This window comes from Sciurus carolinensis, chromosome 9, assembly GCF_902686445.1.
Source record: "Sciurus carolinensis chromosome 9, mSciCar1.2, whole genome shotgun sequence".
NCBI lineage: Eukaryota > Metazoa > Chordata > Mammalia > Rodentia > Sciuridae > Sciurus > Sciurus carolinensis.
Window position 1 is genome coordinate 55,419,990 of NC_062221.1, and position 24,587 is coordinate 55,444,576.

At 42.1% G+C, this 24,587-nt stretch overlaps 2 protein-coding genes across 2 annotated transcripts in view; both read right to left on the bottom strand.

Annotated features, from left to right (window-relative positions):
* Positions 1 to 899: 899 nt before the first annotated feature.
* On the bottom strand, positions 900 to 2,207 carry LOC124992313 (UPF0524 protein C3orf70 homolog B-like). Its single transcript, XM_047563004.1, has 3 exons — positions 2,181 to 2,207; positions 1,825 to 2,059; positions 900 to 1,514 (listed from the first exon to the last, which is right to left on the bottom strand). The coding sequence occupies exons 1-3, from the start codon at positions 2,196 to 2,198 to the stop codon at positions 1,393 to 1,395; spliced, it is 375 nt and encodes a 124-aa protein (XP_047418960.1). The 5' UTR covers positions 2,199 to 2,207; the 3' UTR covers positions 900 to 1,392.
* A 1,344-nt stretch (positions 2,208 to 3,551) lies between these two features.
* Ehhadh (enoyl-CoA hydratase and 3-hydroxyacyl CoA dehydrogenase) overlaps positions 3,552 to 24,587 on the bottom strand; it is a 35,422-nt gene continuing 14,386 nt past the window's right edge. Inside the window, exons 3-7 of the mRNA XM_047562992.1 lie at positions 24,242 to 24,414; positions 20,165 to 20,276; positions 16,127 to 16,231; positions 5,671 to 6,012; positions 3,552 to 5,061 (exon numbers count right to left, since the gene is read on the bottom strand). Coding sequence (XP_047418948.1) covers positions 3,800 to 5,061; positions 5,671 to 6,012; positions 16,127 to 16,231; positions 20,165 to 20,276; positions 24,242 to 24,414 — 1,994 coding nt within the window. The 3' untranslated portion in view covers positions 3,552 to 3,799. The remainder of the gene's footprint in view (positions 5,062 to 5,670; positions 6,013 to 16,126; positions 16,232 to 20,164; positions 20,277 to 24,241; positions 24,415 to 24,587) is intronic.

A 24,587-nucleotide genomic window follows, 5' to 3' on the forward strand; every position in this document is an offset into this window, starting at 1 on the left:
TCTACACCAAATTCAGGAAATATACAGGGAAACCTATTTCATTTTGTAAATGGCCAGGGATACAAAGGATAGGACATGACTACAAAAAATTCCTATGTATATTCAGATGTGTTTATCTGAAGGGTTGAAACAGTCATGATGAGAAAAAGAATTAGATTGTTGTATATCATAAGGTACAAATAGGACGGGGTGGGGGGATGTTAGAAAGTATCTAAGTTTGCCTCCATATAAGAAAGAGTATTTTAAGAGTCAAAACTAATGAAGAAGCTGTCTGATTAGAGGGCAAGGTTCCCATCAGTAATTGTGTACTTACAAAGGATACTGCTGAAATAAAAACAGGCACTGATCTGCACCATAGTTAACCATCATCACCTTGGACTATGATTGATACCACCTGGAAATGGATTCTCAAGGGATTCATCCTTCTTGAGTATACTTCAGCATCCTGGGTCTCCTACAGTTGCCACTCCCAACTCTGTACACTACTCCCACAGGAATGTTTTCTAATTGGGAATATATCTGACCACAATAACAACAAGGAAAAATGTTCAAGCCAGCCTGAACATTAGCAACTTAGCAAAACCTTGTCTCAAAACAGAAAATAAGAAGTGCTGTAGCTCAGAGGTACAGCACTTGCCTTGTATGTTGGAGGCCAGAGTTCAAACCCCATTTCTGACCCTTCCATCCTGACACCCCCCCACATACACACACACATAAAAGAGATTAGAAGACCCAACAGCAGAGGGAACACAAAAGGACCAGTACAGCTCCATGTATGTTGAATTTGTAAAGAAAATGCAGCATTATATATCCTTTAATTCATAAATTCAATTAAAATATTCAATAATGTTCATTTAATGTAAATGAGGATTTTATTACATACTGCATCTCCAGTTGCAAGCTATTTTCTTCTAACCAACAACAAAAAAAATGTTTAAGTTCACTTGAAAGTTTTGTGTCCTAAATAAGCATGCTGAAACCCTCTATTCTAAGATTATGTGGAAACTAACTTCAAAATGTATTTCTAAAAAGAAATAATTCATCAGATAGAACAGGCCAAATATCACGAACTTATCAAATGTGTAATTCCGATTAAATGGCTACTTATTTAAAAATTAAAGGCAGGATACAGAGAAAGATCTGAGACCATGTAGTTCTGGCTTTCATACATTACATTAAGGTCCTTTAATAGTACCTACAATTCAGTTTATTTTCTAATTCTTAAACACACTCATACACTTGGCTCTAAATGCTGTAACTGGGTATGAAGGAGTGTGCCCTCCAAAACGGTTCCTTTAACTTCCTGGAAGCAGTGCCTCACACTTCACGCTTTCTCAGTTGGAACACAATCAATGGGACAAGTTCGATTTCCAAGACTCTTAAATCGGAGTCTCAGTCGGAAAGCCAAGTGAGGAAGAAAGTGAGGCGCTTCTCGCACCGCCGACCCGGAAAGGCGGCTTCCCCTCCGCTGGCCGTCCACTCAGCCGACGCTCCACCGCTTCTCCGCACACGGCCTGGACGTTTCCGGTACCAAAGAAAAAGAAAAAGGGAGTCCGGTCTTGCCGGGACGAGGACATCCCCTCCCGAGGCAGTGACCAGAGCTAGCCTCCCCCGGGAATTCCTCTCGTTGCCAAGGCAGCGCCAACCCAGGCGTCGCGCTCCAGGGCAGTTCTAGCGACCCGGAGCCCAGCGCGGCCCCAGCCTGCGGCGCAGCAGCCCCCGGAGAGCGCGGAGCCCCCGGCCGCACCGCGCGGGATGCGACCCGCCGGGCCCCGCGGGCGCCCCCAAGACCGCCGCGGGCGACGGACACGCGGCCCCACTTACAGTGACACCATCCTAGGTGACAGCACCAGTGCAGCTTGAAGCACTTGCCATGGCTGTGAGTGGCACAGATGGAGAGCCCGTCGCACGGCTGGAAGTCGGGTCTGCGGGGGGCGCGACTCCGCGCCAGGGCCTGGGCCTCATCCACTCGGCCGCACTCATTTTGCCTCTTTGCTGGGAGCCAAGAAAGTAGGGACCCCCAGGAAGCGGCGTCTGGATGAATTGAATGCAGAGCTGGCTGCAGACGCAAGAGGGCGCTGCGGCGTCGGCGTCTGTCCCAGGCTAGCGGAGGAGCCGCCCGGAGAGGGCGCTTAGGCAGGGCTGGGTCCCTCCCTCCCGTTCCCCTGTCCCACACTCACGTGCACGCGCACATGCATATGCAAGCTCTCGCCTTCACCGCTTCTGCCACGCGCCCCGAGGTGAGCCCGGCCTCCGCACGCACACTCGGCCCTGTAACGCCGGCGTTGGCGTCACCTCCAGCCTGGGCGAGTTCCTGCCTCACACTCCCATGCTCCTCCCACAGACCCTGACCGAAGGCGGTCAGCGCCAACATACCTCGGTTTCTTGGTCAGACCTTGCAAACCAGCTCACACGCACGCTTCCCCGGTGCGCTTCCCTCTGAACCTGGAGAATGACACGCACCCGTTCTACGGAGTACTATGCACACCGCATACACGCCCTCCTGACCCTCTCAATGGGTGGCTCTGGGCCATTTCTGACCGAGGTTTTTCTCTCGCTTTCTTCCCAACACTAAACTTCCAGAATGTCTGGCAAGAGTCCCTGTGCATGGAGCAGGTGGGGATGCACACATTCCCCCTCCTGTCCCCTACTCCTGGGCCTGCCTTTCCTAGTCTCCAGTGGTGCATGGCGGCATGGGCCCCAGGTCCCTGCAACTCCAGCACTCTCCTGTTCCTTTCCACACCAACACCAAGCTTGTCTAGGGCTGCAGCCTAACTACCTTAGCTGCAAAGCAATTAGCTGGGTGCAGACTGTGTTTATGATAAAGTGACTCAGAGATGGAGGTTGTGACAGTGATCTTGGCATCAATTCCTCTGGAACTGAAAGTGGGGATTAAAAGTGGGAGAAGGCTGAGAATGTAGGTCAGTGGTAGAGTGTACTTAGCCTACGGGAGAAATTGAGCTGCCCTGCAGTACCGATGAAGGCCTCAGCCCACTCGATGACAATGGGAGCTCCAGAACTACATCAGACCTTCAGAGTTGGGGGAAGGGGACCAGGTACAAATAAACCCCGCTGTTGAACAGTCATAGGATGCCAAGGACTTGGGAGAAGATGTATGAATAAGGCACTCCCTGGATGGCCTTAGATTCCATAGTTCAAGCAAAATTCCCACCTCAGTCTTGGACAGAAGTGATCCCAGGAGTATGATAGGCAAACTGCCCTGGAGCCCTATTGGGGTCTCAACTATTTGGTGCCCGCACCAAATTCCAGCTGGGTGGGGACTCTTTCTGGCTATGAATGTTTCTCCTTGGGCAGTGTTCTATGCCCCCCATAGGGAACTCACTGCTGACTCTACCCTATGAGTCATCTCCAGCCTACCTCTGAGGGTACAGACCCAACTTCAACACAGGCTTCCATGCTGGTTTAATGCCCTATGAACTATAGGTCTACCATGAGCTCAGGAGGTGCTCAGTGACTGAGTGCATGTATGACCCAAAGGATTTGCCATTAATTATATGTATGTGAGAGTAAAAAGATAAAAGAAATTTATGACTTAACTGCATTGATCATGAAATTTATTTGAAAGGAACACATTCAAAGGCATAGAAAGCACATTCCTAAAGATTTCCTTCATTAGAATGAATAAGCAAAAGACCCAAAGACAAGGTTTAACTAACCGATTATTTCCTTTACTTTACATTTCAGAGTAATCTTACTCTGGATTCTTGGAATTAACTTTATTGAAATTCAGTGAGTTTCCCCCCATGCCTGCATGTGAGGAACAACCTGGGAGGCTGAATCACAATTTACTGCTGGGGGGCCCTGCCAACCTTTGCCATTCTTTCAGAGGAGGGTTTCCCTGGGAAGCCAGCTTTTTCAGATAGTCGCTGGGCTCCAGTTGGGGAATATCAGGATTCTGCCTGTAGTACTTGTGCAACTTCTCCAGAACTGTGGGCAGCCCAACTGTGGAAGCATAGAACATGGGCCCACCCCTGTGCCTTGGCCAGCCATACCCATGCAAGTAGATGACGTCGATGTGCTCTGGGCCAGCAGCCATCCCTTCTCCCAAGATACGGAACGCTTCATTGATAAGTGCATACAAGCAGCGCTCACGGATCTCATCCTGGCTAATGACACGGGGTTCAATATGATGGGTTTCTCTGTACTCTGACAAAAATTTGGAAAGCCAGGGATCAGGCTTGTGAATCCTTCCCAATGGCTTGTCATAGTGATACCAACCCTTCCCTGTCTTTCGCCCATACCGTCCTGATTCACAGAGCATATCAGGAATGGGGCAGTATCTTCTGTTACCCCGCTTTCGGGCAGGAGTGCCAGGAGGCAATGCAGGTCCAGTAAGACCTTGCCCCTGGCGAACTTTCCAGCCCACATCCAACCCAGCAAGGTCAGACACTTGAAAGGGTCCCATTTTAAAACCAAATTCCTCCAGCACCTGATCTATCTCCTCTGGCTTGCTACCTTCTTCTAACAAGAAATACGTTTGGTTATAATAAGGAGCCAGCATTCGATTCCCAACAAAGCCATGGCAGTTGCCTACCACCACACCAATCTTCCTAATCTTTTTGGATAGGTTCATAACAGTGGCAATGGTGGTGGGGGAAGAGTGTCGGCTAGGAATAACTTCTAACAACTTCATAACATGAGCTGGTGTGAAGAAGTGCATGCCAATGACCAAGTGAGGCCGATCAGTGGAAGAAGCAATCTCGTCCACATCCAGGGCTGAAGTATTGGTGCACAAAAAGGCTTCAGGCTTGCACACGGCTGACAGTTCAGCAAAGACCTGCTTCTTCAGCTTCATATCCTCAAATACTGCTTCAACCACTAAATCTACGCCAGCAAGCTCCTTCATAGATGAACTGAACTTGAGTTTTGGTCCTGACCAAGGCTGGCCACTCTGCTGCATTTTGGATGCTTCCTTTTCTAAGCTAGAAGCTATGATCTTCTTTGCTGCTTCGAGCTGTTTTTGGTCTGATTCAACAGCAATCACAGGGATGTTGGCCCTTGCAAAAGAAATGGCAATGCCTCGGCCCATTGTTCCCAAGCCTGCAGAGAGAGTGAAGGAGAAAATGAATGATTTAATGGGTAGGGAATTAGAAACTAACTTGCTGGACAAAGGTTCCTATGGCAATGTGGCATTTAAAAAGACTGATTCCAGGACACAAATGGATGTCAGAGCATTCTAATGGGCACAAGGTAGCAGCAGAAGACTGCATCACAAAGTGATGGTGATTTTGAGCTAGAAGTGAATGCATCCAGGGACCAGAAAGACAAGAGAACTGATTCCAAATGTTTAGCTGCAAGAGTGAATGGTCATGCTTTAAATGTGCTCCAAATATCACTGACTTCAGAAATCCAGGAGTGAGAGATTCATACAGGGAATGGTTAGAGATGAGTAAAAAGGGCCCACAGTCTGCAGGCAGACAGCCAAGGTCAGGTCCTTACTCCACTCGAGTTTAGCTCACTGTTGAAAAGGTTAGCATCTCAGGGCCTCACGCAAGAAGTGAAGGCAGTTCAAGGACTTGGGTGAGAATTCCTGGAGCTCACAGGAGTAGTGGGTCCAGCACAGAACCTGGTTCCTGGTGTCCTGAAGTAGATGTTAGCTCTTGACATGCACACATTTGGAGAAGCCCATGAACTGCCCCAAGTGCTTACCAAGGACACCGACTGAGGAGATGGGTCTTGCTGATGCTGTTTTCCATGAGGCCCCAGAGGGAGTCGACCACTTAATTGCTTTCTTTTCAGCAAAGAAAGCATATTGCAGGGCTCTGGCCTGCCCTGATCCCCGAAGGTACTGAAACAGCTCCTCTTCCTCCTTGATGCCCACTTCATAAGGATACTTCATGGAGGCCTGGACTGCACGGACACAAGCCTCCTGAGCAAGGGACCCAGGGTGCTGTTTCCTCATCTTTGCAAAGGCTTCCCTGAAAATGGTGTCCATATGGGGCAAGCTTGGGACTGACTTGTTCAAGATTCTGCGGGATTCTAGAGGTCGATCTGAAAGGAATAAGAATGATCAGAGATTTGGAAATATTACTTAAACAAAGGGAATAGATTATATAGTAATAATAACAATAATGATAACCAGTTTCAAAATAAATAATATTCATCAGCATATTTAATGGAACATTAATACCAAAATCTTTGTCATTGTTGTATCTAGTCATAGAGGATAGAATTTAACACATTCAAGACAATTTTAAGTTACTTCATTCACACATGAAAGTAACATTTTATTTTTATTCCAAGGACAAGACAACTTTATAGTAGATTAAATATTATTGTGTCAAAAGTCTAAAGAAAAACAGTTCTAAGATAATACTTGAGATACAAAATCAAGTTAACTCACTTCTTTTGACTAATGAAACCTTTAAAACATATATAAAAGAATACAGTGTGCTCTTGATGCAAAGGTAGGCTTATATATCAATGGAAGAGAATTGGGAGTTTATCAATAAATCCAATTAAGGCTAATTTTCAAAAATTCAATTGAACAAATGGTGCTGGGATAACTGAATATCCACACGCAAAAAAGATTAATTAAACTCAGATCATTACCTAGCAACATCTGTAAAACTTCAAAATTGATCATAAAACAATTGACTAAAACTATAAGAATTTCTGGAAGAAAACAAATATATATGTGATGTTCTGTTAGATGGTATCTTTTTATATATAACACAAAAGCATGATCCTTAAAAAAAAATCAAAAAATTGAATGAAATAAAAATTAAGGATTTGCATTCTACAAAGGACCCAATGAATAAAATGACATGGAGAGGCACAATGTGGGGGAAGAATTAAAGTGGTGGGCAGGATAGCACCCTCTCCCAAATGTCTATGTTCCATCCCTCGAACTTGTGAACAGGTAAACTTACTGGCAAATGGAGTTTATAGGTGGAATTAAGGTTAAGGCTTTGAGAAAGGGAGATTACCCTCTGTTATCTGGGCCAGCCAATCTGATCACAACTGTGATGGGAGATATTCAACAACCAAGAAGGGTCAGAGATGCACCATGTGAGGGTCTGGACCTGCTGCAATGCTGTAGCTTTCACATGGGAGAAGGGACAAAGAACTAAGGATGCAGTGGCCTCTAGAAGCCAGGGACCACTCTCAGTTTACACACAACTGAGAGCCTTACAGTGCAAGTACTGAATTCTTCCAACAACCCAAAGGAGCAAGAAAATGATCCTCCCCCAGAGTTTCCAAAGTGATAACTATAACATCTTATAGAAGAACTTAAAATCAAACCTTAATAAAGAAAGACTCCATGTTCGTGGATATACTTTTTAATAATATAAAAATAGAAATATTTTCCAGGGAGATCCAAGATGGCGGACTAGAGGGAGGCTGCGTTCCTTGTCGCTCCGTATCTCCAGTTTCAAGCAGAGGATATCTGTTTCTCAGTGAGGCAGTTTTTGCTGCTTATCGATCCCCTGCTGTTTACCCCATTTGTCTGCTGTGATGACCTGCAGTCTGCCAGCATATCGACGCCTTTTTTGAGAGCAGATTGCTCACTGTCAGGCATCTATCATCCGCCCTTTGCCTGCCTCTCGCCTGTCCATCGCCTGCCTTACACCTATCCATCACCCAACGCACGAGGTTCACCTCCCGATCATCGGACAAGTCAGCAAACTGATCGCCAACCGCCAGTGGAGCACCAGCTGCCTGCTGCTGCCTGGAAGTTCACTGTTACAGTACCTGCAGGTTTGATTACACGTGGCTGCCGCCATTTTGAAACAACAGCCAGGCCCGTTTGGACCCCTGGCCAGACTGACTGAGCTTCCTCTCCAGGATACCTCAGCCCAACCGATCACTCCCTGCCTCCGGGGCCCTCACATTGACTGACTGCTCCCTGCTACCAGGACCCCCAGACCAACCTACTGCGCCCTATCACCGGGACCCCAGACTGACTGATTGCACCCAGCCTCCAGGATCCCACAACCACACCAAACACACGGGACCTCCAGGACCCCTGCCGGACCAATCGCATCCCGTCTCCAGGACCTCCAGCTGACCATGTTCACACCCTGAACTGCAGCTCCCCATTTGCCAACACATTTCGAAGCCAGAGCAGCCATCTTGGATAATCCTGGAAGCCGGAGCTCCGATCTTTGGGTGGGGCAAATCCCATCCTGCGACGCCTACTGGAGGCTTGAAGCTCATTGTCAGGTACCTCTCATGCATCAGGCTACTGAACACTGGGAGGTTTCATTAGTATATGACTGTTATACAGTAGATTTTCTTTTTTCTCCTTTTTAAAAAATTTAAGTTTTTATTTCTTTACTTTTCTTGCTCTCTTTTCCTTTTGTTTACCTGTTCCCTCAGAATCTCTTTCTCCCTTTTTTGCATGCTAACATCCGATTTCTTTTGATTACACTCTCACCCTTTCTATTTTCTAGAACTTCTGTATATTCTTTTCTTATCCCATTAACAGCCACATTCTACATCCCTCTGCATCCTCTTTGTCCTCCATTAGAAACTGCAGACCTTATTGCAAACCTGTTTGTTTTACCGAAGATAATATTTGAACTCATTTTGTTTACTATGATAATTTTGTTATTGTCCCCATAGGGGCTATATGGTCTAGGATTGCATAGTGTCTGATTTGGGCACTGCTAATATTGATCTCCCCTTAAAGAAAGGGTTTTGGAAACCTATAGGGCCACTATAAGCCTATAGGGGGAAATCTGCAATACCCCAGATCTGCACTGCTAGAAGGGAAGATATATGAACAACATGAAAAAACAAGGGAAGAAAATGATCCAAACAAATCTAGATTCTATATTAGTAGAATCCAATGACAGATGTTAGAAGAAATGTCTAAGGAAGAAATGTCTGAAGGAAAAGGACTTCAGATTATACATGATTAAGATGATTCATGAAGCAAAGGATGAGATTAGAGAGCAAATGCAGGCAATGAATGATAATACCAATAAGCTGAAAGAGCAAGTGCAGGAAGCAAAAGATCGTTTCAATAAAGAGATAGAGATTCTCAAAAAAAAGAAACATTTTCCACATGTACTATATAGGAACATCTACTCAGAACACTTGTGGTTCTATATTTTACTAAGTAATTCAACAGGAAGAATCTAATGTTCACATAAAAGAATAAATGTGTAACAACAAATTGTAGTTACCAAAATTCCCGGTATTAGAGAAACTATTTTTGCAAAGTGCTTCTGTCTCAAGAATAAATGAAAAATGTATAGAAAACCTATACAGCCTGCAATGTGGGGGAGGCCAGCTCAGCAGAGGAGGATGGGACGGCCTATAGTCTACAGCTGACTCCATTCACTGGTAGCTTAGAAGGAAGGCGAGAGTGGACACTGGAGAGAGCAGGAGGGAGAGGACAGCGTGTGGAGGAGCAAGTGGATGAGGAAAGAGGCTGAGCCGTCCGCACTGTGACCCGAACCTACTGCTGGCATAACCCACGCCATGGGACAGAGCAGAGGGATCTGGACGTCCCAGAGCTGGAGCTCTGTCCTTGCCACACCACTGCTGCTCCCACCGTGCCTGGGGCCGCCTCTCCACAGCATGTCCCATCCGATTCCTCTCGAGAGTTTAAGACGTTCAGATGCCTGGGGCCACCACAGGCCCAGGTAAGAATCCTGAAGGGTGGGTTCTGAGCAGGACATTTAAAAAAAAATTTTTTTTTTTTTTAGTTGTAGACGGACACAATACCTTTATTTTATTTATTTATATGTGATGCTGAGGATCAAACCAAGTGCCTCACACGCGCCAGGTGAGTGCTCTACCTCTGAGTCACAACCCCAGCCTTGAGCAGGACAATTTTTAAAAAACATTTTTTAATAGTGTTTTCAGCTATACCTCCAGGAGGTCCAAGAGCAGGGGGTTGTGTCAGCCAGTGTCTCTGGAACAGCTGCAGTGTCTGGTAAGTTTGTGTGAGACCAGAAATTGGAAAGAATAGAAGAAAAGAAAATGAGCAAATCAACCAGAAAAGCAAAGCCTGCTTCATGGAATGCAGCAATTATTTCTGAGCAGCATGATCCTGTTATCGCGGGAATCCTCAGAACCGCTCAGACTGTCTGGGCATCCTGGGAGCGCTCCCTGGCACCTGTCCAGAACAGCCTGGAGCCAAGCCAAGCACAGCCACTGGACACAACCAGCCAGCTTTTCCCTGCCTCCTCTCCTGTCCCTCTCCTGCTGTGGTTACAGTTGAAGGATGCTGTTTTCTTCCACTGTTGGGTTATTAGCACAGAACATATGCAGAACTTCCCTTTTATCTTTATGGGGAGAGTTTTTGAGAAAGTATTCTACACTCAGACCAGGTAGTTTTAAAGTCATTCAGACCAGCATTGAGTGGAATGCTTATCTTTAGTCACTTTGTGTTCTTTAACTTTGTTCTCTTGGTACCATGATGAGAACTATAAATTTTGACTTATGCTAAGTTGTTAAATAACGTTATGACACAGCTGTAAATGAGAAATTATGATGTCACTCAGCAGTACCTACAGAATAAGAGAGCCAAGTGTGACCAGGTAGTAGATGCCCAGAGAATGGGGAAGGGAGGAACCCAGTCGTGATTCAAGTGCACTCATGACTGAGCTCTTTCGTTGGCCCATTCACATGAATTTTGACTTCATTCTATTTGGGATTATAAAGATAAGATGACGTATATTCAAATTTTGATAGAACACAGTGTAATGTGCTTCTGAGGGAAGGAAAGCAGCCGATTATTTCTTCTTCACCTTCTGCTAACCTGAGGGGAACAGATTCTCTCTGCCTAAGCTAAAGAGCAAGTCAGCATGCAGTTCACAGAATTCCCTTCCTCAACACACAGGACCATCTGTCTCCTCCCTACCTATGATAAGCATAGCCTCTGGCACCCTTGAGACTCTGCAAAGGATGAACCAACTTTATAGCCACAGGCTTCAGGGAGGTCAACCACAGTAAGTGTAGCAGGTCAAGAGTAGGCGCAACGTGGGCTTGTGCTCAGGCCTCCAACATGAGACAGGGTCACTCTGTATTTTGCAACTTGTTTATATAAATGTTCACAGAGAGTAAAAAGAAATTACAAAGAGCAAAAGGTAAAATGAGGGGGAAGGCCAAGGAAACCAGTAAGGTTTTTTAAAAGCCACAAATCCAAATGAACTGATACACCAAGTTCTTTGGGCAGAATTTGAGTTGTTCAAATGGCAAACAGCCCAGCAGAGCCACAGCCACAACTTGAGGCTCCCAGGTGGACGTGCCTGGGCCCATCCCTGCTGGAAAGGTGGGCACAGAGCCACAGAGTGTTGGTCTTTGCTGTCACTTGCAGCTTCATGCCAGAAATACACACATGGGGACTTGGGGTTCAGTTCAGGAGCAAGGAAGCTGCTGGTCACATGCAAGTGCAAAGAAATGGCTTTTCACAGGACCCTCCCCTCCCCAGGTGAGCCAAAGCAAGCAGGTCTGGCCAAGGAATCCTGCATTCCTCCACTAAATCTATTGTACTGCAGTAGTCTAGGGGGCCTCACATAACAAGAAAATTGAGCTGTGTGAAGCTAATTAGCTAAAATGGCCAACTCTCCAGAATATGTTGTTGAGTTTGTAGAGAAATCTGCAGCAACTTCCCAAAACACATTAGTAGATATGTAACCTCTTATACTCCCTTCCCACCTATAACTGGTTTTAAAACTGATGACTGGAATACTGACCACAGGGAATTCTCTTCTCTCCATCCTTTCTTATGAGATACGGAAAGTATGTCTTCTTAATCTTCTACTTTTGTTTTTGATTTTTGTTTGTTTTGATTGAACATTTGAGTGGTAGATAGGGAAAAAGTCTGAATTAATAGAATTTTTTTCAAATGCAAAAGGGAATTGAAAATACTTACATTTGTTATTTAAATTAAAATAGCCTTCACATGCCACAGGAGTCATCTGGCTTTTTAACCGTGTTTTCATAACTGACTTGCTGATATCTTTAAGACCACAGGCAGTGCTTGCATGCCATGTGGAAAAATAGACCCCAGAACATGTTTTCTCCATTCTTACCTTCGTGATCCCTACTCAATGGTTCTCAAGTGGTGGTCTCCAGAACATAGCACTAACATCACCTATGCACTTGATAGACACAAATTCTTTGTCCCCGCCCTCCATATATTGAATCAGAAAGCAATGAGTGAAACCCTGCAATCTGTGTTTTAAGCCATCCCAGAGGTTCTGATACACAGGAAAGTTAAGGATCCATTGTTCCACATCAAGGCAATTGCACCAGCATTATGGAAGTATAAATCTCCATGTATGCATACTTTTATTTATGATAAATGCACATATATTTAATAACTAATGCATTAGATTTTTGTGGTTCCTCTCCATCAAGTCAATTCATCGATTTTGTTTTACCAAACAATCCTACTTAATACTATATTTAAAAGCAAACAACAACAACAAAAAAGGGAAGCATAAAAAGAAAGTTCAAGCACACAATCTCCACTGAACATGAAAGGAGCAAAATAAATAACACAGCTAAACTCTGCATTTTGTGAGATCCTAAGAGGCAAGCAGAGATAAGATTCTGAGTCAGTCCTTTTTTGATCAGTCCTATTTCTCTACCTTATATCTCTAACATTTATCTATGATAAAGCAGCACCAAGCGGTCACAGGATTTCAAACACTGGTACTCATTAAAAAAAATAAACAGTAAATGTCCCAGAGAATTTCTTGGGATTCTAGTCACTAAACTCAAAATCAGACAGGGCGAAGCTGCTCAGACTGTACAAAGGACTACACCAAAGAGAACCCAACCACCCAGTCTTTGTGGTACCTGAATATGGTTTGAAAACAATTAGTTTTGTGGAAACTTTTCCTTTTATGGATGAAAAAATAAAGCCCCTCAAAGAAATTTGTTGTGGTCCACATTTCTTCTGATGTCTAGTCCTGAGCCCATTTCTCTATCACTCGGCACCCCTTCTATGCTGGCTTGGCCCCCTTTTCTCCTTTGGGTTAATTAATGACTTGGATAATAGGGACAGAGAAATATTTTTCTTTAATTAAAGATTTTTATTACCTATCATCCCAATATAAACTCTGACAAAAATCTATTATAGTTCATGATACTGTTTCCTCAGACAAATAGGTATGTGAACATACAGACATTTGTGAAATTTCATATTGGGTTATTTTCTTCTCAATGCTCTTTGTAAACATTTTTTCAGGTTCTTCAATTTTCTTCAGAGACACAAGTTTTAATGGCCAAAGGGAATTGTCTTGTTGAGAGCTATCATCTTTTAAGTAATTATTCCCCTAAAATTAGATATTTGAGATATTTCATTGTTTTTCAATGATAAAGAATTTTTTTATAGTTCTGTGATTATTTCTCTACACAAATTACATGAATGTAAACACTAAGTAAAAAACTATTAATACTTTTATGCCTCAATACATCAGTGGCCTATTGACTGCTAGATAGGATGTGTTACAAGCAGTGCAAGAAGATCTTATTAAATCCCTTTGTTTTCAGTTTTTCCTAATTTTCATGGAAAAATTTGTGATTTTTGAATCACTATTTTTTTTTCCATTTATGAGGTTTAAAAAGCATGTGAGAGCTAACCACAGTTACTTTACAACCCAGCTATCCCATTCTCAGGTATTTACCTAAGATAAAGAATATCTATTATAAATGGGTAGTGGTCTAGAGTAGAATCAACTTAATGTCCATAACTCATAAACAGATATAGAAAATGGGGTTTGCCCCTTTTATGGAATGTACTTCAGTAATAAAAACTAACTAAATATTAATATATGCAACAACACAATGAATCTAAGAACATTACACTAAGTGAAAGAAGTCAGACACAGAAGACACCATACTGTATGCAGGATTCCATCTATATGAAATTCTAAAAGACAACACTACAGTGACAGCAGGCAGGTCAGTGGCTGCCTATAGCCAAGGGAAAGACAGGGGGACCTACCAGAAAGTGGCTTAAGCTGGGTGTGGTGGTGCACACCTGTAATTCCAGCAACTGGGGAGGCTGAGGCAGGAGGATCACAAGTTCAAAGCCAGCCTCAGCAAAAGTGAGGTTCTAAGCAACTCAGTGAGACCCTGTCTCTAAATAAAATACAAAATAGGGCTGGGGATGTGGCTTAGTGGCTGAGTGCCCTGAGTTCAATCCTCATACCCCAATTCCCCCAAAAAAAGAAAGTGGCTTGAGGATACTTTCTTGGGGCAACAAGGTTGCACCTTTGTGTGGCACTGGGTACACAATTGTGCACGGTCACAACACTCACCACTCTACACTCGACTTAGATGAATTTACTGTGTGGAAATTGTACCTCTCAGTGAAGCTAAGGGGGCCTTCTGAGGTGTGTTGGTCCAGAAAACAGCTTGATTCTAGAATCACAAGAGAAGTCAATTAAGAGCCACAAAATGATTAAATAGGTGAAACTAAACAAACAGCAAACAAAAAGTAGAGAAAAACAATATAGAAATATTTGGGAAGATTAACACACTGTATGCTAGAAAAAAATCCTAATAGAAGCAAAAACGGCTTTAAGAAATCTGGTGGCAAAACATTGTTTTTTTGTTGTTGTTTTTGTTTCCTTTCCATTCTTGTATTATTACATACTCTATGTAGTTAAAACTATAATATATATGTAAATTTACACATAGATATGGGTAAAGATACTTTTTTTTTTTTGCAGGACTGAGGAACGAACCAGGGCTTTGCCCACATGATGCACTGCTATACCACTGTGCCATGTAAATCATGTAAATTTATATTTTAAGCATTTTTGTATCAAAGGCAATTTTACACATCTCTTCTACTCTCTATGATTAAAACTTAAAATAGTTGTATATCATTGTCCAACATGAGAACTGTTAATTGAATGATCAACTCTTATAGCAGATGCCGCCTGGGTGTTTGGATGTCTCCAAGAGGAGGAACTACGCAAAGCTGCTGAGATTGAACATCATGTTATGCTTTATTGTTTTTTAAAATTAATGAAAATTAATTTAAAACTGAAATGAGTAGAAATTAAAACCTGACCATTGTGCGAGAGTACTAGACCACGATCCTCATCTATTTCTTGAAGTAACATAACTCCTAATTCAGAATCTTGGGAAATCAATTAAGGAAAAGAAGTCATGATTGAAACTAAGGGCTTTACAAATGAGACTAGGTGTGAATGTAGACCTAGTCTTCCTTGAGCCCCAGTGCAAAGAACGATTTAGGAACCCCACTGCAACTGCATTTAGAGCTGACAGCCTCTACAGACTGCAAAGGAACTCTCAAACTTCCTGAGCGCATAAGGCGAGAAGCCCCGAGGAAGCTGCTCTTCAGAGGCAGGGGCTCCAGAGGCCCAGGTATTGCTGTGGGAAGTTACAGTGTGTCTTCTACTGGCTGAAGTGTGTGTATGCTCCTCCATTTCAACTTTAAGTCTCTTTTTTCACTGGAAAAGCACTCATGATTAAAAACAAAACAAAACAAAACAAAAAACTCCAAAGGTACAAAAGGGTAAACTGTAAAGAAAAAAAAAGTCTCTATTAAACTGCTTTGGCTGACTGACATCACCATTCTAAGAGGCAACCACACCATTTCTAGTGAATCCTTACAGATACATCTTGCACACAGACCAACAGTCTATTTTACCCATTCTCCCCAAAATACATTCTATCCCATCACCTCTTTTTTATGACAAACTAAACATTAGCAAACCAAAAATAGTGGTTTTTTTTTTTTTTTTTTTTTTTTTACTAAATATTGCAATATATCATAGAGTTCAGGCGATATCAGTCCATTCATTTTTTTTTTTTTTTCCTTTTTCTTTTTTTGGTTCCAGGGATTGAACCCGGGGCTCTCAACCACTGAGCCACATATCCAGTCCTTTTATGTATTTTATTTAGAGACAAGGTCTCACTGAGTTGCTTCGGACCTTGCTAAGTTGCTGAGGCTGGCTTTGAACTAGAGATCCTCCTGCCTCAGCCTCCCGAGTGGCTGGGATTACAGGCATGCACCACTGTGCCCCGTCAGTATATTCATTTTTAAGTTCTATCACCTTCTGTCATATGGGTGTCCCATGTAGTATTTAAGGAGTACCTGGATAAAATAGACATTTAGCTTGTTTCCAATCTTATACAATTATCATCATTATCTTCTTACCTAAAATTCTCTGGGCAAATTTGATTGCTGCTTCTACTGGGTCTGAGTTCACAACTTCATCCAGAATACCCAGCTTGAGTGCTTCACCCGCCAAAATGTGTCTTCCTACAACAAAACAAAATAAAACAAATCAATGAACACGAGGTTAAAGTGAGAGCCTTGTTCTTTCTAGTAGAGGAGGCTGTCTTCCCAGGATATAAACATCTACCAAGAATTGGCAACCTCCTGTGTTCAGGGTGGTCCTGGCAGCCTTGGTATGGAAGGTCACCTCTAGGGAGTTACAGAAGTTGATCAGGGTTTGCATCACAAAGAACTGTCCTGGCAGTTCCTCACCAGCTATAATCCATAAGCCATTGTGCATAGTTTGAAGAAGGGGTTGTGGCTTAAGCACAGGGTCAGAAGGAAGGAGACAATGACAAGGCACTTGCTTTCACAATTCTGACTTTACAAAAGCAATCATCAAATCAGTCTTGGTGGCAATAATTCCCATGTCTTCCCTGCCCTTACAGTGTTGGCAGATGCCAACTCTGCAACCAAAACCTCCATTCCTGGTTCTGATGAGTGCTTTAGAGAAGTACAAATGGGTTTCCTTGACCACACAGATAATTCGGTGATTTTCCAGGGGTCCTGCTGGAAAAGCAGTATTGGGACACTTTACTGGGAGTGCCCTTGAAATCAGGCTTCCAGACCCTCTCCTGCAGTGGTGTCAGGGGTCCAGGGTTCCATGTGTAAAGTAACATGGGTGAGTCAATCAGCCTAACCAGGTTAAGGGCACCGAGGGGATGGAAATGGAAGATGGAAACCTGGCTACTAAAGGACTCTCTGGGACAACAAAGCAGGGGAATGTGAGTCACCCACAGACGGAATGAAATGCTCTTCATCTGTAATGGTTTCTTCTGGCTTGGATTTCACAAAAAAGAAGGAATACCACTGCTGTTCTTCCAGTGTCAGTCAGGTTCCAACACTTACTCTGCTTCAAAGAACTAAGGACCTAAGACATGGCTCTGCACGTGCAAATCATATCCTCGGGCTGTGCTTTAAACTTGTTTTTTTCTTGGGCTGCCCTCAGTGTAGGTGACAACCCCTGTCCAACAGGCATTAAGAAAAGCCCTGTGTAGGTCAATGTCAGGAGATCCCAAGGCAAGAATTCTCAACCAGACACTTTAAATAGCTCACATTCTTTAAAATGTACTTATAGCATTATAAATTAAAGCAATTTTTAAGTTAATTTTAAAAATCAATTTAATGCTTTCAGTTTTCCTAACTCTCCCTTTAATATTTTGTAGGACTTATAATACCCACACGCACCTCATTTTATTTCAATTAATTAATTAATTAATTAATTTCAGGGGAGCCAAATCATTTTCTTGAGGGGATTGGAGGTAAATAGTAAATACTGGCAAAGTGCTGAAAAGTCTGATGCCCTTGGCAGGGCCAGATCTTGCTGTTTCTGGGGAAAATAAGCTGCCCCCATCATTTTAAATAAAGTCTGGGCTGTGGATGTAGCTCAGTAGCAGAGTGTTTGCCTAGCATTCCCCTGAGTTCAATCCTCAGTACCACAAAAGAAAAAAACAAAGTAATTTTTAATGCATATAGAATGATATTGTTTTCTAACACATCCACAGTTTTGTATTATAGTTTTTGCGACAAAACATAGATTTTTCGGGGCACAGTGACACATGCCTGTAATCTCAGCTACTTGGGGAGCTGAAGCAGGAGGATTACAAGTTCGAGGTCAGCCTGGGCAACCTAGGGAGACCCTGTTGAGACAGTGAGGCCCCCTGAAAAAGGACAAATGCAGTCCTGGACATAACTCATAGCCTGTCAGCTATAAATGTATGCCATGTGCTTTTTCTTGCTTTCCAACCTTGAATTCATAGCCTGTTCTGCACTAAAAAGTGTGCTATGTGTTCATCCCTATCTCTCACTCCAATAGTCTTACTGACCTCAAAAACCAGGTGCATCCCTAAAGCCAGGATGCCTTTGTCTTAACATCTGCAAGGATAAACTAGACAGGAGAGTGAAATTATTTGGGGATTGCTGCAAAGGGCTAATGACAAATTCCCTGGGCCTTAAACCTATCACCCCCATGATTTTGGTTTCTTCTACCCCTCCCTCCATGCATCCTCTTAACAGTCAAGCAGCTCATCTTATCACAGGACAAGGATGACATACAGGATGCAGCATCAATGGGAGAGATTCTAACATCTGGCTCCACACTGCCCAACTGACCGCACCTCCCTCGAGGCGAAGTGCTCATACAGAAAAAGAAAAACACCTTTGTAATGTACCTAAAGCCAATTAAGTTTCTAAAGTCTAACCCACTCCTACACACAAATAAAACTAGCTCTTTCATCTGTTCAGAGAGTGAGTGGGATCTCTACCAGAGCTGACTCCCCTCTCCTTGAGAAAAAGGTCCATTAAAGCTTTGTCTGTGTTTTCTATCCCTTGGACCAATTTTCACTTGTATTGGTCTCTAGTACCACTGTCTCAAAATAAAATTTACAAAGGGGCTGGGGGTGTATTAAAGGAGTAGATTGTTTGCCTAGTATGGAAAAGGCCCTGGGTGGAATTCCTAGTATTACAGGAAAAAACCAAATCAAAACCAACCAACGAACAAGCAAAAAACAACCTACATATTTCTAGTAGCAATTCTCAAATATCTAGGTCTTATGGCACTTCACACTCTTAAACTTATGAAGGATTACAAAAAATTCTTGTTTATATGGGTTATATCTATCAATATCTACTGTATTTGAAATGACAACTGAGAATTTTTAAATTTTTCTATATAAAATAATTTTTAAAATAATGATAAACTCATTATATGTAAAAAAAAATTTTTTTTTCTTTTGGCACTGAGGATATTGAACTCAGGGGTACTCAATCACTGAGCCACATCCCAAGCCCTATTTTGTATTTGATTTAGAGACAGGGTCTCACTGAGTTGCTTAGCAAAGCCTCACTTTTGCTGAGACTGGCTTTGAACTTGTGATCCTCCTGCCTCAGCCTCCAGAGTCACTGGAATTACAGGTGTGCACCACTGTGCCCAGCCTATAAAAAATTTTTTAACAAAATAACTATATTTACAAAAATTTAAAAATTTGCTCCTTTTACTATAGTCAAACACCAAGATACTTATCCTAGTTGTATTCAGTAAAAGTCAGACATGAGAATCAGAATATATAGCAAACACTTGCGGAGTTCTTCTACATGGAGGGTTCTGAGCACATTAAATTTATTGAACTATCTGATCTTCACTAAGGAACAGAAGGTAAAGTGACTGACCTAATATCACCATCTTGTTGTAAATAGATGTATATGTTCTTTTCTCCAATGCTTCCTCAATTGAAAAATCTCTGTAATGTTACAAACATAACCATTTGACAAATCAAGGGTTTAGTGTTACATTGTTCACATTCTCCACTGAGAAGAAAAATTTCCATTTGTAGCTAATATCTTAAAACTTGGGAAATGAATAATTCAGTCATTTGTAAACTAAAACTTGAAAATTCATCCTGAAAATTCTGGTTTTAACTCTAGTTGATATTAAAATTTCTAAACCAGATCTGAATACAATGTTTCCTCTATGAACACAGTGTCTATAAACAGTCACTTAAACTATAATACAACCCTAAATTTGATGAACACTTGTGTACACTTTCCTTATGGAGTTCTTACCATGTCTAAGAGGGTTCTAAGCAAATGATGTGTATTAACCTACCAGTCTTCAACCACATCACCATATGGCAGGTACTATTATTATCCACATAGGTGAGAAAACTAAAGAACAGAGAGGTAAAGCAACTGACCCAAGATCTCATAATTAATGAGATTGCACATAAAGGCTTCATGGTCACATTTGAGAAAGCCTCAAGGAAGATACTGTTTCCAATTTACAGATGAGACCATTTAGAGACAAAAAATTTAAAACATCCCCTTAAGGGTATGTGGTAGGAAAAGTAGTCAAGTCAGGATTTTTCACTAGTCCAGTTCCTCACATTGGTCTAGACAGTTACCGGCAAGGTTTACACTGACCTGAGGTAATTAAGTCAAGTGAAGCAGGAATTCCAATGAGTCTGGGAAGAAGCTGGGTTCCTCTTGCACCAGGAAGAATTCCTAGTGTGACTTCTGGAAAGCCAACGTGAGCCTATCAGATTGAAGGTATAAAGGCCAACAATGAGATAATACATTCAGATTTAAGATTTCCTATACCCTCAAAAACACTGTTTCATTGGATTCAGGGCAAATTAGTGTATAACCTCTCCTTTAATTAACAGCACAAGCAGAATTGTTCTGGGTTTTCAACTTCATGCTTCCTAGATTTCTCACACATTTCTTCTCTGAGTCAATTATGACCTGTCTCAAACCACAAAACAATAACCTCAAGGTACAGTTTTCTGGAAACTTGCAAAAACCAGCATAAAAAACTGAAAGAAGAACCAACAGAATGGGGTGATCATATTGACAAATTATAGACAGTGATAAAGGACTTGTATCTAGAATATACGAAGAATTTTTACAACGCAATAGTAAAAAAGTAAAAAACACAATTAAAAATGAACAAAGGATCTGAACAGACATTTCTCCAAAGAAGAGATAAGGACAAGAATAGATTTTTAATATCATTAGCCATCAGGGGGATACAAATCTAAACCACAATGAAATACAATGTCACACCCACTAGAATGAATACCAGAAAAAAGGCAGACAATAACAAGTGTTGGAGAAGAAGTGGAGAAGACCGAACACTCATATATTGATGGTGGATATCCAAAGTGGTGCCATCACTTTGGAAAACAATTGGGCAATTCCTCAAAGGTTAACACAGAGTTATCATAAACCCGAGAGCCATGTAAGCACCTGGCCACAAAATTGTCTTATGCCAAGAAAGTAGAAACAACCCAAATGTCCACCAGTTGATGAATGGATAAACAAAATGAGGTATTGCCATACAGTGGGATATTATTCAACACCATAGAGGAATAATGAACTGATTCATGCTACAATATGAATGAACCATGAAGGCATTAAGTTAAGTGAAAGACCACATATTGTATGAATCCATTTATATCAAATATCAAGAACAGGCAAATCAATTGATACAGAAAGCAAATTAGTGACTGCCTAGCATTGAAAGAGAACTGATCCAGTTCTAAAATATTTCATCACACCCAAAATATGGTAATGATTGCACAACTCTGTGAATATGCCCCTACACTACTGGGCTGTATGCTTCCAACAGGTGAATTGTATGGTAGGTGAATTACATCTCAACCAAGTGCATGTGCGTGCACACATACAGGCCTGGCAGTAATATCATTTTAGACCAGAGGGTGAGTTTGAGTCCTTACCATACTGCCTTTCCTGGCCATTTAAAAGTGGTCAAAGTTCTGTTATCATTTAGGGTTACAAGGGTGGGAGGAAGCTGCCATGTACGGGGATTGTTATGCCAACAGCTCCAAAATACCTTGCATATTTGAGCCTCTTTCAGGAGGTTCTCCTGGTAGTGGATCACTACACACAGGAACTGCTCATCCCAACTTCCTGGCTTACCACTAGTCACTGAGATCTCCCCCCACTCTACAGAAGGCCATGGAGAGAGGAACACAGAAAAGGAGCACTTACAATATGCCTGTGTCTTCATAATCTTATTTGAATGCTCTATGGAATAAATTATAGTACAGGTTGCACATCCTTTATCTGAAATGCCTGGGATTAGAAGCGTTCTCAGGTTTCAGATTTTGCAATATCTGAATATACACAATGAGATATCTTGTGGATGGAAGCCAAGGCTAAACATCTTTGTTTCACACATACCTGATACATATTGCTGGAAGGTAACTTTATGCAGTATTTGAGTGTGCCTGCCTTTTGATGTTCACCTGTCACAGGAGATCAGGTGTGGAATTTCCCACTTTGTGGAATAATGTCTGTACTTAAAAAAATTTGGATTTTGGAGTCTTTTGGTTTTTGGGTTAGGGATGCTCAATCTATGAATTTATATGGTGGAAAATTATGTAGCCTTTTAAAATAATGTTATAATATGAACAACATCAGGCACCATTGAGGACAGAGGCAGGAATTACATTCAAAGTACTGAAAGAAAAAACTGCCAAACTAAGAATTAAATAGCCAGCAAAACTATCCTTTAAAAATGAGAAAAAAATTAACACATTCCAGATAAACAAAAACTGAACTTACTGCTAGATCTGTCCTACAAGAAATCCTTCAAGCTAAAATGAAAAGACACTAGGGAGTAATCTGAATTAACAGAAAGAAATGAAGAATACTAATAAAGGAGAACTATGTAGGTAGGTATAAAAGATAGTACTAGTGCATTTTGTAATTTATAATTCCTCCTTTCTGATATCATTGAAAAGATCACTACAAAAAGGAATAAGGATAAATCTATATTGATGGATCTGATGTGTAGAGATGATTTGTGACAATATCCACATAAAGGAAAGCATTTTTTTGTATTCTATCAAAATTAAGGAGGTCTGAATCTGAGCTAGACTATTATAAATTAAAATGTCAATTGTAATCACCAGTAATACCATCACACACACACACACACACACAAAATAATAACAACTCAAAAATACATAGGAAAAGAAACCAGAAGGGAGTTAACAGATCACACTAGAAATACCAATTTTTTCATAAAAGAAAGACCTTGTGGAGGAACTATGGAACAAAGACATAAAACACAAAACAAAGAGCAGAGTGGCAGAAGTCAGTGCTTCCTTATCAGTAAAGATGCTGAATGTAAATGTAGGTCAAACTGTCCGATTGAAAGAAATGGCAGAATTAAGCATATTTAGTGATGGGATAAACAGAATGTAAGTATAAAAATAGAGTATAAACCAAGTACAGCAAAATTCCAAACATTGGTTTTTAAAAAAAATAAAAAGATGCCAAAGCAGGGAATAACTACAAGGAACAAAATTACATAGGGAAGCAGAGCTTATTGTGGATAGAGGTGACAGTGGATAGGGGGAGCAGTGACTGAGATTGGGGGCCTCTGATGACTTCAAGGCTGTGGCATGCCGGGTGCATGGGAATGTTTCTGTGCAAGGGCACAGGATGCCTAGCTGCTATAGCAATGCCCTGCATGAGGAGGCTCTGTGCAAGAGCCCTATCAGCTCTGGCCTTGATCTCAGGCACACAGCTCCCGGTAAGGAAGGAACTCTTATGCTAGACAACCACAATGTTTCACCAGCTCTGCTTCTCTAGTTCCTGCCTGCCTTACGGTAACATTAAAACAATGGACTTTCTTGAGAGCTACACGAAACTCCTAACATTACAGTTTGCAACTATGGACTACAACTACAAAAAGCTACATAGGATGTCCTAGTTGCTGTAACTTTCCTGAATACAAAGAATAATGGTTGCATAGTCTTTAACCTGATAATGAGACATATATAAAAAAAGATTGCTGGCATAACTCTTTAGATCTGCATCTCCATCAGAGAGCAGAGCTCCACCTGATTCCAGCTTAATCTTCAAGATCTGTGTCTGTGAGTCTTTATTTTCCAACCCCCCTTCTACACTCGACAAACTCAAGAGTTTGGTCATGCTGGTCACAACAGCCTATAATCCCAGTGGCTCTGGAGGCTAAGGCAGGAGGATCCAGAGTACAAAGCCAGCTTCAGCAAAAAGCGAGGCCCTAAGCAACTCAGTGAGACTGTGTCTCTAAATAAAATACAAAATAGGGTTGGAGATGTGGCTCAGTGGTTGAGTGTCCCTGAGTTCAATCCCTGGAACCAACATAAAAAAATATTACTGAGGAAAAAGACCAATAGAAAGTATAACAGAATGGAATTACCCATAGCTTCCCTGGTAGGTCCCAGGGTGAAGGTTAAGGGAAGCAAAGAGACAGTCAGAGGCTCAGAAGGGTGGCTATTTACCAACCAGAATGCAAGTATTTCAACATCTGAACAATTGCTGGACCCCTACAGGACAGCTCAGTACCCGTGCTGGAGATTCCCAGGATTTGTTAACCAGCGAGCTAACCATTCAGAAAGCCCGCCTCCAATGCTCATGTCTACAGTTAGTGCTTGCCCTAAAGAAAAGCCCCACACCAACCTCCACAGGAGCCTCAGCTCTTACCTCTGCATGGGCAATCCTATAGTGACAGCCCAAGGCCAGCTCCAGTCCCCCTCCTAAAGCCACGCCTTGGATAGCTGCCACTACAGGCTTCTGGTATCTCTGTATTTCATCTACTAAACTTCCCAATCCAAAGGCAGAGGATATAGGAGTGCTGAAGCTGTGGATATCTGCACCTACAGGACACAAAGACAAGAAGAAACGAGGGTTGAGAAAGACAAGTGCTTTGTTATTAACATGAGGGGACCTGATCACTTCTAGGAAGGCTTAGACCTCATTGAGTTCAGGAAACACTTTGTCCTCAGGCTGGAGTAGCCCAGGAAACACAGAATGAAATGAGAGAAGAATC

Bases quoted from the DNA above. Each gene is read 5' to 3' on its own strand.
- LOC124992313 (XM_047563004.1), bottom strand. The intron at 1,515-1,824 runs GTAAGTGGGGCC...GGAAACGTCCAG, and splicing joins TCACCTAGGATGGTGTCACT to GCCGTGTGCGGAGAAGCGGT.